Source organism: Hibiscus syriacus, unplaced genomic scaffold (assembly GCF_006381635.1).
Source record: "Hibiscus syriacus cultivar Baekdansim isolate YM2019G1 unplaced genomic scaffold, ASM638163v2 tig00116962_pilon, whole genome shotgun sequence".
NCBI lineage: Eukaryota > Viridiplantae > Streptophyta > Magnoliopsida > Malvales > Malvaceae > Hibiscus > Hibiscus syriacus.
The window spans coordinates 5,330,078-5,353,685 of record NW_024063488.1 but is presented as its reverse complement, the minus strand read 5'-3'; the positions used below and the strand labels follow the sequence as shown (position 1 = coordinate 5,353,685).

Genomic DNA, 23,608 nt, shown 5'->3' with positions numbered 1-23,608 from the left:
GATAATTGCTTTTTGTTACACAATATTGTTTATAAAATTATAGGGTAAACTATACGTTTAATACCTAAACTATCAGTTTTATTTTATTTTATTACCTAAATTTTTATTTGTTTCAAAAGCATACTTAACTTATACTTTTTTGTTTTCATTTTAGTATTCAGTCCTTCAAAACTTAATGAAATTGTTGCGCATGGTACTTTTATGGGTAAATCACATCATTCATCACTTAATTATCTTATTACTCCTATTTTGGTCACTAAAGTTATAAAATTTTGAATTTAACTACTTAACTTTTAAATTACTTATGTTTTAATCACTCTAATCTATTTTTATTAATAATTTTTGTGCAATGAAATTATTTTATTATTTTATTAATATATAATTCAAAAATAAAAATTAAATTTGAAAGTTAGAGTGATTAAATTATGAGTAATTTGAAAGTTAAATAATTAAATTAAAAAATTGAACTTTAGTGACCAAAATAGGAGTGAAAAAATAGTTGAGTGATAAATGATGTAATTTACTTATAAAAAATCATTTTGTAACAGTTCTATTAAATTTTTAACAATAATATCAAGGATACTGATTTATGGCAGTTTGAACCTGCTTCAAATGTTAGTTGGAGCATCAAACGTATCTTAAAAATGAGGGCTGATGCATTTCCATTTATTTACAACACTTTTTGGCTTAAAGATATTTGAATGAAATCAGACCTAAAGGACAGAAAGTAACATGACATAAGCTCATCTGGTTTCCCATGCATATTCCGAAACATTCATTAATTGTGTGGATGACTTTACAAGACAGATTATCAACTAGAGACCGCTTACAACGAATGAGAATTAACACTAATTCTGCTTGTGTAATCTGTAACAGTTTTCAAGAGACAATAAACCACCTATTTTCCGAGTGTTCTCTGACAGCTTGCTTATGGAATTCTGTCTTGAATCTGAATGGAATGAATCTTACGAACTTGACTTGGGAGGAACAGGTTACTACAGCAATCAATTCATTGAAAGGAAAGTCTCTTCTCACATTCATTCTAAAAATTGTTTGGTCTGCTTTTATTTATACTGTTTGGCAAGAAAAGAATCAGCGTATCTTCCAGAAACGATCAAGACATGCTGAAATTTTACTTATTGAAATCATTGATGCTATTCGGTTTAGTCTTAGGGGGAAAAACTTCAATATACTTGATAGTACTAATCTAATCCTTGTAATGCTTGGGGCTTATAGTTCTTCCAATCACTGTTTTTTTTTGTATAATTGTGCATAGTGTTCTTTTGTTAATTGGATTGTAGCAAAACTTTGCTATTTTGGATAATAAAATTTTTACTTATCTAAAAAACTTGGTTACCCAAACGACACTAATGTTAATTGTTGTCATAATATCTATACACAAGCTACTAAAAGTACTTGGCAAGCCTGGCTAGATCATATATATCTGCAACGACAGACATTTAACAATTTTATCACCAATCAACTGTGATACGCTTAAGATGGACGAAGCTATTTGTATTAAATGTTCGGCGGAGATTCGTACTTTAATTTGTTCAAGTTCAGACGAGTTTTATTTAAAGTTGAATCCTACTATTTAGAGTTTTATTTTTAATTAGTTCATTAAATAATTGTTTTGGATAATCTATTTTTTTAATATTATAGTTTTGAATTTTTAGTTATAGTATTTTTATAAAATATTTGAATCATTATATAATTTTATTATGTTAATCAATTGAAAATTAATTAGCTCTAGGAGTTTTTTTAAAATACTTTTGTATACTTATTTATAAAAAAGATAATTTGATATTTGATTAAAAAATCGAAAAATATGTATACGAATATTTTAATGAACTAATCTGAATCGAATACCGTAGAGACAATGGTGACCCTCGCAATCCAATTTGTTCTATTCACAAACAACAAAATTCAAACCATTGATCTTAGATCTAGTGCCTTATCCCAATAGATAAGTTGGTTGTTGGTAAAATTGATAAAATATTTAATTAAAATTAAATAAAGTAGAATATGACATTAGATATATATATGAGTGTGAATCTAAAAGATTGCGTTGCAAAATTAAATAAGCAATATAGGTAAAAAGATATCCATGTTTTCCTTTAAGATTAAAATTAAGTTAATTAATATCTTTTAAAAGGACTATTTTCTTTTTTAAAATAAATGATTAAAAGCAATTAATTATAAAATTAATATCTTTCGTTATTCACTTTGAAAATTAATAAAGATTAAATTATTTATATTTAAAACAATTTACTTATTTCAAAATTAAAAGATAAAAAATAACTTATAGTTCGAATAATTTAGGATTGCGTTAGTAAAAGAAAAAGTAATTAAATTATTGAAAAAAATGATTTTTTAAATCGAATAGAGAGAAACCAGACGAAGAAAATAAAATGATAATAACGTGTGGCCAATTATGCTCACTATATACAAAATTGTCCCTAGTGCCTGCGCGGCTGGCAAGTCGTAAGTGCAGCCGAAGTAGATTTGAGCCTGTGACTATATGTATATGTATATACACTATAACCTTTCCTTCTTATCCGTTGCTTTATTCACTTTGTTTATATCGGCCTCTAAGCACATCCCCGTTCCCACGAAACATGGAAGCTCTTCAAGCTCCATCTCTTCGAGCTTCTCCTCTAAAACCTCTCCAAAAGCCCAATCTGAATCACCATTTTCCCAATGTATCGAAGCTCTTACCCAGGCCAAACAAGAAATTCTCTTCCATCACCGCTTCATCCCCCACCGTATCTGCTCCCAAGCGTGAGAAGGACCCCAAGAAAAGGGTCGTTATTACGGGTATGGGATTGGTTTCCGTTTTTGGAAACGATGTAGATGCTTACTATGATAAGTTGCTGGCTGGAGAAAGCGGGATCGGACCCATCGACCGGTTCGATGCTTCCAAGTTTCCTACTCGGTTCGCCGGTCAGATCCGGGGTTTCACTTCTCAGGGTTACATTGATGGGAAGAACGATAGGCGACTTGACGATTGCTTGAGGTACTGCATTGTTGCGGGCAAGAAGGCTCTGGAAGATGCCGATCTCGGGGGCGATCAGTTAGCTAAGGTGAGTTTTTTTAAGGGTTTTTGGTTGTTGGGTTTTGTTAATTGGGCTGTTTTGCTAGTGATTTGCATGTTTTATTCTTGAATTACATACCCGAAGTTTATTCTTTTATTGTCTTGCCTTTGCGATATTTACGGGAATGAGTTGGTTCTTTATTTGCATCACTTTTGAGTCTTAGCAAGATTTAGTTTAACTTACAGAACCTGATGCTTCTTGTGCTTAATACTCCATTGTTTTTATGGCATTATTTTGCCACTTCGCTGATTTGTTTTATGTCATATTTCGTTTTTTTTGGGCGCGTGTGTGTGAACATATTTACTTGGGTTGTATGTTCTATAGTATCGGTTTTGATAAACAATGAAATCGCTGTGATATCTTTCTTATGCATCAATCTCCCAGAACTAGGCCCTTGAAAATGTGGATAAAATAAAATTATTGATCTAGTTTATTATCCTTATGGATGATTCCCTACCCTATATAATGAGAAGGTACCAAAAAGAAAAAAAGAAGACATATTGGAAGTGAAATCTATTATTATAATCATAAGAGTGTTTACAGGACTTTGGATTCATTATTCTTGTTCTTTCTCTGGTCTGGTGGTTTTGCTTATCTACTTGCTATTTAATTTATTTTGTGTTTTACCTTCGGTTCTTCTTACTGGAGCTTCATTAACAATGCTCTTTTCAATTTTTTCTCCCTATATTGCTTAAAGAATCTCATGTTTGTTGCAGATTGATAAGGAGCGAGCTGGAGTGCTTGTTGGAACCGGTATGGGTGGTCTAACAGTGTTTTCCGATGGCGTCCAAAATCTGATAGAGAAAGGTTATAGAAAAATAACACCATTTTTCATTCCTTATGCTATAACAAACATGTCATCTGCCTTGCTAGCAATTGAGCTTGGTCTCATGGGTCCAAATTATTCTATTTCAACTGCTTGTGCCACCTCCAATTATTGCTTCTATGCTGCTGCCAATCACATCCGACGAGGTGAAGCTGAATTGATGATTGCTGGTGGAACTGAGGCTGCAATTATTCCTATTGGGCTGGGGGGCTTTGTGGCCTGCAGGGCATTGTCTCAAAGAAATGATGATCCTCAAACTGCTTCAAGACCATGGGACAAAGGTCGAGATGGCTTTGTTATGGGTGAGGGTGCCGGAGTATTGGTAACTTCACATGCTATTCCTATATATGCACCATTTATATTCATTTTAGTTAAGTTGTTTATTTCTGGTTAGCAACTTGTTTTGGCTCCATTGGTAATCCTTTATACTGTTGTTAAGAGAACGGGGTTGGCTTTAGGGTATAACTGTGGTCTGATGGGGGAAACTGGCTATTGGGGGTGGGGGATGCGATTGTCTGCAATGAGATGTTGTTACTTTACAATATCAAAATCTTTTCCATTGGAGTGTGTCGTTTGATACTGATGGAACCTAATTCTCACTGATTGGGGAACTGGTGAAAACATTTACAGTTATGCTTGCATACATCTCCCCTCTTTTATCATATTTTTGAACTTCTTGATTAATGTCAGATAGTCTCGAGTGAATGGATGCTGCTTTTCTACTTAGATTCTTGGTTTGATTGTTACTTGGTGACTGATCTTGATGTAGGGGGAAGGCCATGGCCTTTCATAATGAGTTATTTTTTCTTCTTTCCAGGTAATGGAAAGCCTGGAACATGCAATGAAAAGAGGTGCCCCAATTATTGCTGAGTACTTAGGTGGAGCTGTTAATTGTGATGCTTATCACATGACTGATCCAAGATCTGATGGTCTCGGGGTGTCTACATGCATCGAGAAAAACCTTGAAGATGCTGGTGTGTCTCCCGAAGAGGTGATTCTATGTTTTTCCAACCAAGTCTCTTAATATGTGGGAAAATGGAGTTAGGTTGTTCTGGGTTCTAGATATTGCTCATATCCCATGTTATGTTGTTTCTTTCTATCTAGGTTTGCCAACTCCTGTGCAGGCATTTTGGAATATATATACCAATAGAACCAACAGATTCTCTGATGTATACTCAAACACAGACACAGACTCGCACACACCAATAAGACCACCAAATTCTCTGTTTTATGGTGAACTGTGAACTCAATGGCAGTCTTTGACTTGTCCACAAAATGTGTATTGAATTACCTTCTCTTTTATCTATTAGATCAGAGTTTTAATTTAAGTGAGACTGTAGAGAATTATGACCTATTGGTTACGAGTTGTGTCATTATAGTCGCTGATTAACAGTGTTGTTTACTTCAGATGCGAAGCGCAAATTAATAGGGTCATAGTATAATTATTTTCTAAAATTTTTGTTCAACACCAAAGGTGAGAAAATTAGCGAACTAAGCAAGTTATGTTTTTCAGGTTAACTACATCAATGCGCATGCAACTTCTACTCTTGCTGGTGACCTGGCTGAGATAAATGCTATTAAAAAGGTATTCAAGTATACATCTGACATCAAAATCAATGCAACAAAGGTACCTTTTCTTTCTCTCGCAAAATTTAAGATGAACATAATGTGACATTGCTCTCTTGTTATTGGCTTATTTCTTTGCTTCTTGTTTCAGTCAATGATAGGGCATTGTCTGGGTGCAGCGGGTGGTTTAGAAGCTATTGCCACTGTGAAAGCCATTACCACAGGATGGTTGCATCCCTCCTTAAATCAATTTGTATGTGCCAGGTTCTTGTTTAATGTACCATGTTTACTCTATAAAGTTCTTTAAAACTAACTTAAGATTTTGTGTCTTGGTCATGTAATGGTTTTCATTTAAAAGAATATTTACAGTAATTTCCCATCTCTACTTTCTATTCAATCTGTCACCCGAGTCCCAAATATTTGATTTATTTGAGCACCAAAACCCGCCTGACCTTTTCTTATTTTCAAATTTTTTATGTTTTACTTGTGCACTATTTCCTCTACTTGATCTTTACAAGTCTGCAACAATGGTCGTCGGAATGACTATCTTTTTGGTAACTCTTCAAATACTTGAAGTGCTAATTTTTTTTAATGCAGGATCCAGAGCCATCGGTTGAGTTTGACACTGTTGCCAACAAGAAGCAGCAGCACGAGGTTAATGTTGGTAAGACTCCTCATCCTTTCAAAGTTTTCAAGAAAGTTGCTGTTTCAGTTTCTTCAAGCCTGTCTCTGTCTACACTTGATTTCAATAGATTTGAATCAGAGCCCATAATTCTAACCAAGTTCTCTTGAATCAGCAATCTCAAATTCTTTTGGATTTGGTGGACACAACTCGGTGGTGGCATTTTCAGCCTTCAAGCCATGAAAGTCCGAATCCCGTATAGTGTGCATTTGTTAGAGAAGATGATTATATATCTTGGCGAGTGGGCTGGGTTGTTGAGGCTGTTTGAATCTTGTAACTTTTCATGAGCAACTTTGTTATTGTTAGTGTTAGAATAATTTGAAGGTAAATTTTAGCTTTTAGCATTGGAACAATGAGCGCGTAGTTTTTTTCAACACATTTAAAATAGTACGAGGCCATGGCGTATTTTCAATTTAATTGTTTTTTTTTCGTTTGATTGAAATGAATAAGTATTGGGTGAATCCGCGCCTTAACGCATAGCAACGGCCATGGCATATTTTATTTTTTAATTAATTTATGCAAAAAAATTCAATCATTCTACAATAAAAATTCTTTCCCTATTGCAATCTCTAGTGGTTGAACTTAAAATCTTTAAGAATGATAAATATTTTTTTAATCATTGAAGTAGTTTAATTAGTGTAGACCATAACCTCTTTTGGTGCTATGTTGTGATTATTTTTTATTTAACCTTGTATCACGTGTGTAAAATGTAATACTCATAATTATGAGAGCATTTCCAGCTCAGTTGGTAGAGCACAAGGTTCTTAACCTTGAGGTCGTGGGATCAAGTCCCACGGAGGGCATTTCATAATTTGGAGGTCTCTTACGGGAGCTGCTCTCAACCTGGTGTTGGGAGTAGCCTACTATCTTACCTCCCCTTACCTCATACATATGGGAAAAAAGGACATTCATTTTTTGTTATATGCAAAGCTATTTAGTATTAGTAAATGAAATTAATATATATGTAATCAACATTCATGTCAAAGATAATTTAAAAAAAATCCAAAATCATAACCAGGGTGATTTTATTTTCATTGTTTTTCTACAAAATCTTTAAAAAAATAATTTAACAAAACAGTATTCGGGATCATAACCGGTAATTTGTTTCATGAGAGGCCCAATAAGTATTTAGTACCGACTCCACACTGGGGATCGAACCCCGAGTCTCTGTTCCGTAGATCAACGCCTTATCCATTAGGTCATGGAATTAAGTATAGATTTACTTATATATGATTAAAAAAGATGTTATTGGTTTTGTTATTTTTTTAATAAAATTGGTAAAAAATTACTAGAAATATTATTATTTCTAAATAATATTTTGGGTAGAACTAATAATATTTTTGATAATTTTTATTAATTTTATTAAAAAAATAATAAAATCAATAACGTATTTCTTTAATCGTATTTTAAGGTAATTGTACCAGAGAAAACTTCCCCCCGTAGTTAGCCGGCGGTGTTGTATTTTGAAACAATATAAAACTTAAATCTTAATTCCTGCCAATCTGGGGTCATCCTCGCAGCCTTTCCCGCCAAAACTAGGGCTTAGGACTGAAGATGAAAAGAAAACAAAGCTCATTAAATTAACATTTTGTGTTTTCTTTTCAAACCTGTAGTACAGTAAGAAGGCAAAGAAAAAAAAATGGAGTTGGGAGCTTAAGATTATGCCGATAGGAAGAAAGATATCAACTAATTCTTGTCCCAAGATGTACTTTTCCCCCATCCCTGTTCTTCTATTTGTTCTTCTATTTTTCTATTTTTTAAATGTATTATTATTAACTTACCAATGTTCCATTGCTGTTTGTTTCATACATCAGATTTACCAAGATGAAATCAAGGCAATGATAAATCACACGCGCCGCCGCCTCATCGTCGACATCTCCGACTCCACACTTTTAACAACTTGGCTCCTAGGTCCGCTGTCTTTTCTCTCCTTTTCTCTTCCTTTTCCCCCATTCACTTTAAGCGTTCACTTATTAAACTAATTTAGGTTTTTGTTCACTGTTCTGAGTTCTTAGAATTCTGAAGAATCCGAATGAATTTATGCAACCATTTTGCGATGCAGTGACTGAAGCTGCTAAAAGCATTGACCCAAAGTACTTGGTTGCTAGGATGCATTTTTACTCCACTAGCAAGGTCACAAGCCTTGAGTTGATATTAATTGTTGGATCAGTCTGCAGTATGCTCGTTCATTGACTCTTCTCGTTTTGATCTTTTGTTTATTGTATTGGATAAAATGGATGCTTATATTGATCGTCAAATCTCTGAGCATGTTTTGAGAAATGAGAATGCATCGATTTCGCTCAGCTATTGATGGAGGTAGGTAAAGAGTTTTCTTGTGCTTTTAGACTGGTGACACATATACCTACTAAGGTAACTAATGATGCAGGTGAAGCATCTCTCTCGATGGAAGAAGTTCAAGATCTGGAAGAGAAGATGAAGCTGACACTGACTCTTCTGTTTTTGTCAAGTATAATCGAATGCAACATGGGAAAAAAGCAGAAATTGGTCGGTAGTTTGATACTCTTACCATAAATTTCCTCAAAAAGTATATTCATTATGCAAATCACAGGATTCAACCTGAGCTGACTGATGAGGTTGTGGTTCTTGTCTTTTACTATATATGTTTATTCAGTAATCCTTGTATATTATCCTCATTTGAGTTTATTACTCTCTTCCCTCTGTTTTAATCAATGGAAATGCTGTGCATGGTAATTCTGCTACATCTCATATAAAAGAAACATTCATTGGATGCTAAGTTGTCTATCCAAAGACCCCTGACCATTCTTAACACTCTTAACCAGGGCTTACTCTAAAGTATTATCGCCTGCAGGCGTCAGAACAAATTGCAACAGCCTATGCAAATCGCAGAAATGCCAATTCCAGTGCAAGGGTATGCTTTCATAATCAGCTAACAAATACCTTGATATTTTTTTTGGATAATTTGATTTTTATTACCCAAAAGAACGGCTACAAATTACAAGAGAAACCAACTGTTAAAAGCAAAACAAGCACTGGCCCCCCAACTAGAGACCTCAGACCCAAGTCTAAACAAACAACACGACTAATGCTACCAAAGGAACCAAAAACAACAAGCTAAGAGGAAAAATAACCAAACTTCAGTAGAAGGGTTAACAGATAGATCCCAAGACACAACAGGCACCAGTCCGTTAACCAATGTTCCATTCTACACAGAGTTGAAGGTTGACCTTGTTAGCTTTGTTTATGTTATAGCCTTGCAACTTGGCACTAACGGTCCTCCTGATGCTATCAAAGACGTCATCAGGAACACGAGAGCAACCTCTGAAGAGCCTAAAATTGCGTTCCTCCCAGACAAAGCACAAGAGACTAATCCAAGCTAGCTTCAGAATGCAGACTAGCAAGGACTTCCCCTTGTAGTTAGTTTCTGCCCAGGCCAAGGCATCGTTCCAACACAGCAGCTTGCAGGGGATTCTACAAGCCTGTAAAACTTTGCTCCAGACCCCTCTTGCAAATGTATAATCGTTGAACAGGTGATCCCTACTCTCTAAACCATCGCAACACAGATCACAGCGTCTATCCGACTCTATTCCCATATGAATGAGCTTGTCCTTGGTTGGGAGCCTATTAAGAATAACCATCCAGGCAATAATGGACAATCTTGGGATGTGCAAAAGGAACCAAATTAGATGCTCCCACCTTACCTTTTCCCTTATGCCCCTCATTTTCTCCCACACCCAACTGCTTTTAACCACATTCCAGTCCACCAAACCACCAAACAAATCAGCAGCTGAACTCCTAAGCTTGAACAATTTCCGCATAATCCAACTGAGTTGTGGCTTGTAACTAGCTTCCCAAAAAATAGCCCCCTTTAGGACATATTCCTTAAGCCAGGCCACCCAGAGAGACCCAACATTAGCTAAAATATTCCTGATCAATAGGAAGCAACACATCTTGTTCCAACAACCCAGACTTTTTAAACCCAATCCACCTTAAGACTTCAGCCAACACATTTACTGCCAACTAACTCTAGCCCCCTTAGCAGGAATATTTTCACCCTTTCAAAAAAAACTTCATACAAAGATGTTTCACTTATCTAATGACCTCACTAGGCAAAACCAACTGCCTGCACCAGTAATTTGAAATACTAAAAGGTACAGATTGGAGAAGTTGTATTCTACCACCATAGCTCAACTTTAGCTTGGACCACATGTTCATTCTATCCCTAATCTTATCAATCAAAGGGAGATAGTCTTTAGCAGATAATTTCCTAGTAACTAAAGGCACACCAAGGTACCTAACAGGGAACCTGCCCAACTTAAACCCAATGACAGCTTGCACTCTGTTCAAGATACCTTCATGCATACCATAAGCAAACAATTCAGACTTACCAACATTAAGTTGCAAGCCAGACATCTTATAAAAGACCTCAAGGACCCCAACAACACCCAAAATTGAATCCTCAGTACCATGGCAGAAAATGAGCAAGACATCAGCAAAACTAAGATGAGTAAAAAGAACATGTTTGCATTTGGGGTGAAATCTAAAAAGTTCATCCCTAACAGCAACATTTAGCAAATAGGACAACACATTCATAATGAGAACAAAAAGGTAAGGGGACAGTGGGTCACCCTGTCTAATTCCCCTCTTACCTTTAAAATAGCCCACTAAACTCCCATTAAAAGCCACAGAATACATAGCACCAGTAATATAAGTAGAAATCCAGCCTCTAAACACCTCAGGAAGCCCCAAGACAGCAAGGACATTCATCAAAAAAACCCAATTAACAGAGTCAAAGGCTTTCCTTAGGTCTATTTTAAGGGCACACCTAGGGGAAAGAGAATTGTGCGAGTAACCCCTAACAAATTCCTGAGCTAAAAGCGTGTTATCAACAATACTACGCCCTTTGATGAATGTAGACTGATTTGGCAAAATCATGTCAGGGAATAAGCAGGCTAATCTATTTACAATTATACCAATGATAGTTTTGTAAATAACCGAACAACAAGAAATAGGGCGAGAATCCCTAGCCATACCTGCATTGGGGGTCTTAGGAACCAAAGTAATAGTTGTGGCATTGAAGGCAGGAAACAGAGATCCATTCTGGAAAAAATCTCTAATGACTGCTAGGAAATCCTCTTGTACAATATCCCAAGCTACCTTGAAAAAGTATGCAGTAAACCCATCATGCCCCTAGGCTCTTCTCATTCCCTTGCCTAAATAGGGAAGCTTTAATTTCATCATTAGAAACCTCTCTAACAAGGAGGGCAGCAGCACCACAAGGCAGATCATAATCCAGTAAGCTCTTGAGAAGGTTCACATCACAGCCGTGAACCTCAACATCTTCAGTACCAAGCAGCTGAGTGTAAAATCTCACCATCTCAGAAGACATGGCCTCAAAAGTGTTCAACCGAGAACCATCCTCAGCATAGAGCATTCCGATAGTGTTTTTCTTCTTTTTCCTTATCACAGTAGAGTGAAAAAACTTGGTATTTCTATCGCCTTCCTTCAACCAGTGCACCTTGGCCTTCTGTTTGTAGAAAGAAGCTTCAACCACCTCAAGTTCATGGAGCTCGAGCTGAACTGCCTTTTCCTCATCACTATAAAAGCTGGCTTGTGCAAGATTTGCAAGTTGTATTTGCTCAAGCTGATCTCTCTTAACCCTAACCCTTCTGGATATATCATCAAAGTAGCACTTATTGAACTCTTTGAGTCTCAATTTTAAGTCTTTTGAGCTTAGCAAACAGGCAGAACATGGGAGAGCCAATCACTTCAAGCTTTCAGGATTCACTAACAATATTCTTGAAGTCCCTATGATTAGCCCAACAGTTAAAAAACTTAAATGGCTTAGGTCTATCAGCCTGATTATCCTTATAAAAAGAAATCAAAGCAGGGCAGTGGTCTGACACTCCTTGGGCCTTGAATTCAACAAAGGAATTTGGGAAGTCCTCAAGCCAACGAGTGTTAATTAGGACCCTATCCAACTTACGAGCCAGAAAGTTCCCTTGTTGTTTATTAGACCAAGTGAATAGGGGCCCCACAAAGGGATGATCAAAAAGCACCAAGGAGGAAAAACAGCTCCTGAAACACTCCATGTCAGCATTGTCATAGGATCCAAGCCTCTCAAAATCAGAGCTTTCCTCAGCTTTAGTAAAGATGTTAAAATCACCTCCCACAAGCCAAGATGATCCCCCCACCATGCTGCCCACTTCATCCAACTGTCTCCAAAGGTGTAGCCTGTCAGCTCCATTGTTATTTCCATAGACAATTGTTATTACACAGCTATGACCACCAATCTCACCAACTATAGATAGAGATTGGTCAAAAACTTTCAAAACAATAAAATTAAATCCCTTTTTACAGAAAATCCACAATATGCCATTGTTAAAATATTCATGGTTGGTATAGTAATCCCAATCCAAGGAATAATAGTCAATCAATCTACTAGCATTAACAATCCTCACTCGAGTCTCCATAAGGCAAATAATGTCCACATTAAACTTTCCCAACCGCGAAAACACTTGCATTTGCTTCAGGGGGTTATTAAACCCTCTGACATTCCAGAAGCAAGCTATCATTGGGCAGGATTAGCCTCTCCTCTAACCATTCCTATAGCAGTCCCCTCAGACTTATCAATGAAGTCCTTCTTTTTTGTTTTCATTTCATTTAAGAGGGCAACAACACCCATAGAAGCCACACGAGGCTTCCTGGCACCTTCTAAACCAGCAACTGCAACCAACACCTAAAACCGATTAGAAGATCCAGTTAACTGTTTTTTATCTTTACCTTTCCTTTTAGGCTTCTTTTTCTGGGAAGAGACTTGCAGTGAAGGAAGGTCCACCGCAGCAGGCAAAGCAGCAATCCCTTCCACTGGAGCCTCACTAATAGTCTTAGCTTCTTCCATCAAGCCCTCAACCAACTCTTCAACTTGAGAGCTCACCCAACTTCCTGAAACTTCTCCAGCAGGCTGATTAGGTTCCTGAAGTACCTCAATTCCACCAACTGCAGCAGCCTCAGAGCATCTATCTACCCCCTTCTTCCTCCAAACCTGTACCACAGCAGGTTGAGGCTTAAGCACCTCTGGACATATTTTCTCATTATGCTAAAGGCATTACATCTCAAACAACAAGGCGACATCCAAGGGACTACAACTCGAATCAAAACAACAACACCATCTTTCAGTACAACATCAACAAACTTATGAATCGAATCTTTCACCCCAATTTCAATGCAAACCTTTGAATACTCCAACCTTGTCCTGGATGCAGTCATTGAATCCATAGACAAAGACACACCCAACGCACTGGCAATGTAGACCCCGTTCTTGAGTAAAGCTCCAATGGCACATTATAGAGTTGGAACCAAACATGAATACGAGATAGGTCAAAATCTAAACGCTTCATGCTCGGTTCCCATTTTCTCAAAATTCGAGGCTTATTCTGAATATGCCACGGCCCCGTTTTCTAAAACCCAGTCACAGGCAGATTCAGAACTAAAAGAGAAGAAGAATAAATTGTTACCAGCAAAACTGACCTGTACACCCGAGCCTAGCAGAACCGTCTTCCACAACATGTCCACAATACGCTTCAAGGAGGCAAATGACGGAACTGGTCCAAGAAATTTCCCCACCAGAGACAGCTTCCCCTCAGAGATGCCTGCCTCGAGAACCTCTGAGGGCGGCTGGACCGAAGGAACCGGAGACCCTTCTCAAGCCAATGGGGGAAAATATTCCAGAGTCTGTTCAACAGTGCTCCCAAATAACTTCCTCCAATCCATAAAGCCACCATTCATCTTGAAAGAAGTCAAGAAAGAATCAGAGCAGAAAAACCGATCGAAAAATCTTCGGAAACCGTCAAGATCGCACATGAAAACTCAGATCGCGTTAGCCCTGCTAACGTGCACCCAGAGAAAACCGTTAACGTGCGGTTTATCAATTTTTCCTAATACCTTGATATTCTTACCTCAACTGGTAATTCTAATATGCGATTGGTATTTGTAGTGCAACATCCTCAATACCGGGTTAGTGATTAAATTGTAAGGTTTCAAAATTTGGTGATTTAAATTAGAATAATTGAGTGGTTTAAAGACTTATATGAGAAATGAGGTGTAAGATCAAATTGAAAAGAATGAGGAATGAAAGGATAGTATGGTCATTTGTAAAGAAAAGAAAAATATAATAATAATATATGGTATATATATAGATACACGTGGAAGGAAGGAAACAAAGTTTAGAGGTTTCCAGAGTTCCCTTCTTTTTCTTCTTCTTCTGCACGTGTGAAGCCAAACAAAGGTGAGTTTTCTCTTGAGCTGATTATGTGCTGATATTTAAGTTTAGTTTTGATTATTAGATGCTAAGTAAGATTAAGGAAAGATTAATTTGCTTTAAAACAACAAAATTAAGAGTTTATGAGGATTTAAAGATTTGAAGTTTTTGAATGAAATATCGAAATAAAGTTTATATTGAGAATTGGAAGTTGAATTTGACTTGTCATCAAGTTAATTAAGGGATAGGAAGTGTTAGAATAGGAATTTGAACATGTTGCAAAACTAGTATAATTTTTGCAATTACATAGAAATGACTAGATTTGAAGTTAAAGAAGTGATTAGGGAATAGAAATAAGTTTAAGTATGTGTATTAAAGTTAGGAGTATTAAAGGAAGTGAAATAGGAAGGTTTAAGCTGAAATAAGGTGATTTTCGAGCTCAAAATGGGATTTCTGGGCTAGGGGAATCGATACCCATTCAAAGGGAATCGATTCCCCCTCAAACGAATATGAATTTCCAGAATGCTAGAGGGGAATCGATACCCCCAGGGGGAACCGATTCCCCCATAATGAAAAAAAGAAGAAGAAGAAAGAAGAGAGACTAAACTATTAATCCCTTAAATTGGTAGGCTATTAGAGGTTAATTTCAAGACTTAGGCATCTGATAATCATCTTGAAAATTATGCTTATGTAGATATTGAACGTGACTTTGCTTCAAAGTAATCGAAGGGTTAGAATTGATTCAATTCAAACAAGGCTAAGGTGAGTGCATGTGCATAACATGATGTTAGTATATTCAGTTTTAGACTTGCGATAAGTCTAGATTTAATATCTTGATACATGATTCATTTTATTGAATATGATATGAATTCATACCATATACATTATGGGATATACTATGCAGATTGTGGTAAGTCTATTTTTCAGATTAGAGCTTATATATGAATGAGTTACGAGATATCTATATTAGGTATATGAAGTGTGTGTGCTGTGTTTGTTATGGTTTATATGTATGAATGAGCATATGTATTGACATGTTGCAGTATATATATATATATGAGTGTGTAATATGCAGATAAATGTGTTAAATATGTGAAATAGTTAAAATGATCAATATGATTTCATAAGAATATGAAATAAGAAGTATGAAAAGGACATAAGAAAAATATGAAAATATGCTAGTGTGATGGGACCTAGGAACTAGTATACGTGATATATATACATTTATATAAGTTATTGGATGAAAAATGAACAAGAGATAAAAGAGATGAAGGATAATACTATAGGATTATGATAAAAACATAAATGATGACATGTATGTATGTATGTATGTAATGGTTATATAAAAAGGTATAGGTAATAAGATGATCATATGAACATGTGATAAAGAGCTATAGAAAAAGAAAATGTGATATGATGTATGAATACGTAATAAGGTAAAAGACAATGCCATGATATGAGTTATGAGAACTGTAAGTATAGTTGGTATGCCAAGAGTCAAAGAACTACCCATGTCTTTCGAGACATATGGACAGTATACTTATGTTCTAAGGAACATATGGATAGTTTACCTAGGTTCTTCGGGACCTCTGGATAGTTACCGAGGATCTTTATGACCTCTGGATAGTTACCGAGGATCTTTATGACCTCTGGATAGTTACCGAGGATCTTTATGACCTCTGGATAGTTACCGAGGATCTTTATGACCTCTGGATAGGTCATTCGGAACTCATTGAGCTGTATATTGGCTCATATATGGTATAATACATGATGGTATGATAGTATAATTGTGTTTGGATAGTAGACGACCTGTTTATATTTTAGTAATTCTTTATTATGTAATTATGCCTCACTAAGTCTATGACTTAGCGTGTAAGTGTTTTTACACGTAGGTTTCGAAGAGCAGGAGAATCTAGAATAGGAATTTGTAGATCAACCTATCTCTACTCAGCGATCAGATCAGAAGTAAAGTCACAGTAGGTATTTTGTTATATGTAGTGTGTTGGCATGTAAGAAAAGTGGTAGTTACAAATGCTCTGATGAGTTTTGTCTTGTTTTGGTTAACTCGTGTACAATGACAATGTTATTTTAATAGAAGCTTTAAATTTCATTGGTTTTCGTTAAAAGTTTAAAGTTAGAAAAGTCAATGTGACACCTCAGACTTGTATCCGGGTCGGATACGGGTTGAGGGTGTTACATTTAATGGTATCAGAGCTATGGTTTAGTCGATTCTCGGCATGAACCGGAGTCTAGAGTGTCTTAAAAAGTGTTCATGCCAACATAGTAGTAAGAACTTCTGATCTGATATGAGTAATGAGTATGTTGTTTAGCTGATAGAAATATTTGGTTATCTCTTATTAGATGTCAGGACAAGATAGCTCTCGGGGTGAAGCGAGAGATGATATATTAGCTGAAAGTAGTAATTCACCTGCCCTGGCCAGGCAAGGTGAAGGACAGGCACCCTTTGGAGTGCCTGTACAAGATCAAAATGTATTCTTCAAGACGTTGGGCACTATTTTGACACGTTTCCAAACTCCTGCATCCTCAACGCAGAGGATTAATATAGCCAAAGAGTTAAAGGGATTAGGAGCTCCAGAGTTCAAAGGTGAAGCCGAAGAAGGTCCTGTTGTTGCGGACCTTTGGCTTAATGATGTAAAGATCATGTTAGAGGGACTCCACTGCTCTGATATGTAGAAACTAGATGGGATGGTCTCTTTGCTCTGTGGGCAAGCGAGAATCTGGTGGACGAATGTTATTCATAGGATGCCAAATGATCAGAAAACATGGTATTTGTTTTTAGAAGAGTTTAAGCACAAGTATATAGGAGATCAGATCATTAAGGAAATAAAGCAAGAATTCTTGAATTTGAAACAGCTGAATCGCATTGTGTATGAATATGAGTGTGAATTCAACAAGTTAAGTCGATTCGCGGCCGAATTGATTCGGATAGAGAAAGAAGCATGTGAGTGGTTTGTTGAAGTACTACGGGATCAGAAAGCTCAATCTTCCAAAAGAACGAGGGCTTCGTCGAGCTCTGTACTACCCAAGAGAGATAGAGATTCTGGGTTCCAATACCAAGTAAGGTCTGAATCAGTGGTATCCTCTGCTAGAGGATCAAATCAGATGAGAGCTAGACAGACTCAATTAGGAAAGTCTGGTGATGGAAGAGACACTGTCAGATTTGTGAGAGATATCATGGTGGGGCATGTAGAGTTGAATCTGGAGCCTGTTTTCGATGTGGGGAAATAAGACATTTCATGAGAGATTGTCCATTGGGGACAGGAAAGCCTATGCAGTTGGAGCGATCTGCTTCGATATCCTAGAGAGGACGGGGTAGAGGTAGAGGAAGAAGTCAGACAGAATTTTCTACTCAACAGGAAATGCGCTCTACGGCTAGAGTATATAATCTCAATATCAGTGAAGACAATGAGCCAGAGATAATAGCAGGTATCTTCTATTGTACAGTAAATGCTTTATAGATTAGTTGATATGAGCTTGTATAACCATATAGAGAGAGAATGGGTAAGAGAATTGAGAATTTAGTTAGAAGTCATTTTTTTTTAGAAATAGTGTAGTGACAATTCCATTAAGGTACAGTGCTAAAGTAAACAAGATATGTTAGAAGTGTTACATTCGAATTCAGGGAATTTAATTCTCTGTTAATCTAATGGAGATATTTCTCAAGGGATAAGTAAGGAGATAGTGATTTATAAAGGAGTATATATAGGGAATTAAATGAAAAAGGGGTGTAAAGTGTGAATTATAAGTTGATAGGGGGTAAGGAAATGGTAGATAATGTTATGAAAAGATGATTGATTTCGTAAAGTATACGTTTAATAACATTTGAAGAGGTTTAGGGTTATGTTCTGAGTTATAGAATGATGGAATAAGATTGGGTATGGTTATAAGGTAATTAGAAATGGATTGGGTTCTTTGGGAAGTGAAAGTAAATCATTCATTACAAATTGCAATGGGATAAAGTAGAGAAAAGAGCATGAGAACATTGAAAGATATGTTCTTATCGATATGTGTAATGGAAATTCGAGGACGAATTTCTTAAAAGGAGGAGAGATTTGTAACATCCTCAATACCGGGTTAGTGACTAAATTGTAAGGTTTCAAAATTTGGTGATTTAAATTAGAATAATTGAGTGGTTTAAAGACTTATATGAGAAATGAGGTGTAAGATCAAATTGAAAAGAATGAGGAATGAAAGGATATTATGGTCATTTGTAAAGAAAAGAAAAATATAATAATAATATATGGTATATATAGATACACGTGGAAGGAAGGAAACAAAGTTTAGAGGTTTCCAGAGTTCCCTTCTTTTTCTTCTTCTTCTTCACGTGTGAAGCCAAGCAAAGGTGAGTTCTCTTGAGCTGATTATGTGCTGAAATTTAAGTTTAGTTTTGATTATTAGATGTTAAGTAAGATTAAGGAAAGATTAATTTGCTTTAAAAACACAAAATTAAGAGTTTATGAGGATTTAAAGATTTGAAGTTTTGAAATATCGAAATAAAGTTTATTGAGAATTGGAAGTTGAATTTGACTTGTCATCAAGTTAATTAAGGGATAGGAAGTGTTAGATTAAGAATTTGAACATGTTGCAAAACTAGTATAATTTTTGCAATTACATAGGAATGACTAGATTTGAAGTTAAAGAAGTGATTAGGGAATAGAAATAAGTTTAAGTATGTGTATTAAAGTTAGGAGTATTAAAGGAAGTGAAATAGGAAGGTTTAAGCTGAAATAAGGTGATTTTCGAGCTCAAAATGGGATTTTTGGGCTAGGGGAATCGGTACTCATTCAAAGGGAATCGATTCCCCCTCAAACGAATATGAATTTCCAGAATGCTAGAGGGGAATCGATACCCCCAGGGGGAACCGATTCCCCCATAATGAAAAAAAGAAGAAGAAGAAAGAAAGAGAGACTAAACTATTAATCCCTTAAATTGGTAGGCTATTAGAGGTTTTTCAAGACTTAGGCATCTGATAATCATCTTGAAAATTATGCTTATGTAGATATTGAACGTGACTTTGCTTCAAAGTAATCGAAGGGTTAGAATTGATTCAATTCAAACAAGGCTAAGGTGAGTGCATTGCATACATGATTATGTTAGTATATTCAGTTTTAGACTTGCGATAAGTCTAGATTTAATATCTTGATACATGATTCATTCAATATTATTAAATATGATATGAATTCATACCATATACATTATGGGATATACTATGCAGATTGTGGTAAATCTATTTTTCAGATTAGAGCTTATATATGAATGAGTTACGAGATATCTATATTAGGTATATGAAGTGTGTGTGCTGTGTTTGTTATGGTTTATATGTATGAATGAGCATATGTATTGACATGTTACAGTATATATATATTATATGAGTTGTGTAAATATGTAGATAAATGTGTTAAATATGTGAAATAGTTAAAATGATCAATATGATTTCATAAGAATATGAAATAAGAAGTATGAAAAGGACATAAGAAAGAATATGAAAATATGCTAGTGTGATGGGACCTAGGAACTAGTATACGTGATATATATACATTTATATAAGTTATTGGATGAAAAATGAACAAGAGATAAAAGAGATGAAGGATAATACTATAGGATTATGATAAAAACATAAATGATGACATGTATGTATGTATGTATGTAATGGTTATATAAAAAGGTATAGGTAATAAGATGATCATATGAACATGTGATAAAGAGCTATAGAAAAAGAAAATGTGATATGATGTATGAATACGTAATAAGGTAAAAGACAATGCCATGATATGAGTTATGAGAACTGTAAGTATAGTTGGTATGTTAAGAGTCAAAGAACTACCTATGTCTTTCGAGACATATGGACAGTATACCTATGTTCTAAGGAACATATGGATAGTTTACCTAGGTTCTTCGGGACCTATAGACAGTTACCGAGGATCTTTATGACCTCTGGATAGTTACCGAGGATCTTTATGACCTCTGGATAGTTACTGAGGATCTTTATGACCTCTGGATAGTTACCGAGGATCTTTATGACCTCTGGATAGTTACCGAGGATCTTTATGACCTCTGGATAGTTACCGAGGATCTTTATGACCTCTGGATAGGTCCTTCGGAACATTCATTGAGCTGTGGTGACAGAATACGTGTGCACAACCTCATAATACTCGTATCCCTTGGGTTCTCAATAGTATATATGGGCTTAAATAAGACATAACGAGGATGTATATAATTGTATCTTAATATGGTATTATTATGATTTATATTGGCTCATATGTGGTATAATACGTGATGGTATGATAGTATAATTGTGTTTGGATAGTAGACGACTTGTTTATATTTTAGTAATTCTTTATTATGTAATTATGCCTCACTAAGTCTATGACTTAGCGTGTAAGTGTTTTTACACGTAGGTTTCGAAGAGCAGGAGAATCAAGAATAGGAATTTGCAGATCAACCTATCTCTACTCAGCGATCAGATCAGAAGTAAAGTCACAGTAGGTATTTTGTTGTATGTAGTGTGTTGGCATGTAAGAAAAGTGGTAGTTACAAATGCTCTGAGGAGTTTTGTCTTGTTTTGGTTAACTCGTGTACAATGACAATGTTATTTTAATAGAAGCTTTAAATTTCATTGGTTTTCGTTAAAAGTTTAAAGTTAGAAAAGTCAATGTGACACCTCAGACTTGTATCCGGGTCGGATACGGGTTGAGGGTGTTACATGTAGACTGGTGGAACCCTTCCAATCATAGCTAGAACTTGGAAACCAATATTTGTCTGTCAACTGCTCGTGCAAAGTTGAAAGTTAAGCAGAAAGTTAATCATTTCTTCAAAATAAAGAAGACATTTTTTTCTCCAGAATTGCAGTATATCAGGAAATCTGGTAACGTAATGATAAAACAAAAGTTGTTAACCTTGGAAAATACTCAATTAAAATTTTTATTAACATTTAATTACTTAAGAAATATTTATCAAAAAAAAAAACTTGAGAACGAAGAATGAATTATTCAATATCCATCCACCGCCCACAACTGTTGCTTGGAATGAACTTGAGCAATACAGAACGAAACAAAGATTTAGAGTTTGGACAATAATATTCAGCAGCAAAAAAGAGGAAATTCAAAAAAAAAAAAAGCAGCCAAATGCGAGCATAGAAGCCAAGGCAGCAACAAGTACAACCGGAACACCCATAGCCACTGCACCACTCTCCATTGGTGACGGTGCAATCGCTCCTTGATCCTCCCTCAAGGCTGCCACTCCGCTCGCAAAAACAGCGAGAAGCGTGATGTAGGCAATCAAAATCATACTCATTTTTCTGCCCTCCATTTCTGACCAACTCAGCTAAACAAATAGCACCAACTGAGAGAAGCTATATGTTTGAACCGAAATGAAACCGGTTTCAAATGGTTTTTATAGACCAAGCTGCGTCACTGTAATTATATAACTATTTTGCCAGCGGTTTAATCACAAACAAAATCATTCCAAGGCACTGTACTCTGTTGTCATCTAATTATTTCCTTTGTAAACTGAATACCATCCTGGACTGATTAGTCGTTCTAACCAAATTATATAATTGGGTTTTGGTTGAATTATTCATTGGAACTTCAACTTTACGTGAGTATTTTATATATAAATAATTCTCATTCCCCCTTGATCATTGTCAATCGGTTTATAGACAAGTTGGAAATGGGGAACAAGTTAGAGAATTATCTGGGCATCTTAAGGCATCATTTTATATACAAGTATCGTGGGTTAATACTAGTGGCCTAAAAATACAAATTAAGCGGAGAAAAAATATGTATGATTAAATAATATATTGGCAGTGGTTGGTTTCTTTAGCACCTCTCTTCGTAAATAATTTGTAACTTTTTGGAGCACAATGCACTTTTTTTTTTGGGTGAAAAAAGAGCTTAACCTATGCTATAAACGATCAAACTCCTACTCCTAAACTATCCTCATGGAGGACCGGACAGATGACAGGTGGAGGTATTCTCATGGTCGTCCCCTCAAAATCTTGTTATCGGCCACCCTCTTAAAGAATATTTATTAAGTGTAATTTATAAATGTTGGGGGGGGGGGGAACTACGGAATTGTTTGTTACTCATATGGACCGGATCTTATAATGGATCTTAGACTCTTACATCATAGAAACGACATAACAGTGAAAGGATGGGTTCGTCTTTTGTATCTTCATTTCTTGAAGTTGATAAAGAGATTAGTAAATAAATATCTGAGTTGCATTCACGTAAGACTCCGTGGCCCAATGGATAAGGCGCTGGTCTACGGAACCAGAGATTCTGGGTTCGATCCCCAGCGGAGTCGATATTTGTATAACCTTGTTTTTATGATCCATCCAAGACTCCATGAACCAAGCCCAACGTTGAAGGCATCAAATTTTTTTGAAACTGCCTTCAACGTTCTGCTTCTGTTTTCGCAACATAAACAACTTCATAACAAAGAGCCATTGCCATATAAATCAATCATTAATACCATGAAATAGATTTCAGCAAATAGTTCAATTGCCTAATATTTACAGTTACAAAACATAGCTAAAACCCAATATATTCTTTCTACTTCTACCAAATGTGACCAGCTGACATTCTAAAATTAATCAAAATCTGAGTTAACATCCTATAATATGTTCATTGGCTAAAGAAAACGCTCTGTTGGGAACTCAAATTTATTCCCTACGCCAATGCTGCAAACTCCGGTACTAGGGGGGGTGTTCTCCATTTTCATTGCTGAAAGAACCAATGAGGTTGCCTATGCCATGCTTGTGCTTTGACAAAGGAACCTACTCATATAGCTTAAAGCCCAATCCTTGCTAATAGAAGCAATGCACAAATCACCTTTCCGTATCTACCCAATCAAGTGTGTTCTGTTTTTGATACAGATTTCAGCTTCTCCAGTTGTTTCCGAAGATAGGCCTGCCTGAGTTTCTCGCGACGAGCTGCTGCTTGCTCTCGGCTTTGCAACTTAAGCTCGGACACCCTCTCCCTCGCTTGATTTGCTTCTTCATGAACTTCTCTGTGAACAAACATCAATTAAATGATTAAAGGCCTTTATTTTTAGGATGAACAATCCAAAGACATTCTTTTCAGCTTAAGTTTGTATTCTTAGTCATTACTTTCAATCTTCAGTACGTTCTGTAATGTCTTAGATAACCATATTCACATATCAACTTCTCTACATTGTGC

General features: G+C 36.0%; 1 protein-coding gene, 1 long non-coding RNA gene and 1 other non-coding gene across 3 annotated transcripts; all 3 read left to right on the top strand.

Annotated features, from left to right (window-relative positions):
- Positions 1–475: 475 nt before the first annotated feature.
- On the top strand, positions 476–23,412 carry LOC120190645. Its single transcript, XR_005522628.1, has 3 exons — positions 476–487; positions 15,430–15,434; positions 23,243–23,412. It is a non-coding gene; the product is annotated as an uncharacterized LOC120190645 (long non-coding RNA).
- On the top strand, positions 2,569–6,472 carry LOC120190642 (3-oxoacyl-[acyl-carrier-protein] synthase I, chloroplastic-like). The gene is made up of 7 exons (XM_039193690.1): positions 2,569–3,083; positions 3,812–4,243; positions 4,739–4,912; positions 5,435–5,548; positions 5,639–5,740; positions 6,085–6,151; positions 6,285–6,472. The coding sequence occupies exons 1-7, from the start codon at positions 2,619–2,621 to the stop codon at positions 6,350–6,352; spliced, it is 1,422 nt and encodes a 473-aa protein (XP_039049621.1). The 5' UTR covers positions 2,569–2,618; the 3' UTR covers positions 6,353–6,472.
- Positions 22,661–22,733, top strand: TRNAR-ACG. The gene has a single exon. It is a non-coding gene; the product is annotated as a tRNA-Arg (tRNA).
- Positions 23,413–23,608: the final 196 nt, after the last annotated feature.

What these genes read in the sequence shown, in the direction of transcription:
- LOC120190642 (XM_039193690.1), top strand. Translation starts at nt 2,619, where the DNA reads ATGGAAGCTCTTCAAGCTCCATCTCTTCGAGCTTCTCCTCTAAAACCT. An exon ending in GGGGCGATCAGTTAGCTAAG is followed by an intron (nt 3,084 to 3,811) that starts GTGAGTTTTTTT and finishes TGTTTGTTGCAG; the next exon opens with ATTGATAAGGAGCGAGCTGG. An exon ending in TCAAAATCAATGCAACAAAG is followed by an intron (nt 5,549 to 5,638) that starts GTACCTTTTCTT and finishes TTCTTGTTTCAG; the next exon opens with TCAATGATAGGGCATTGTCT.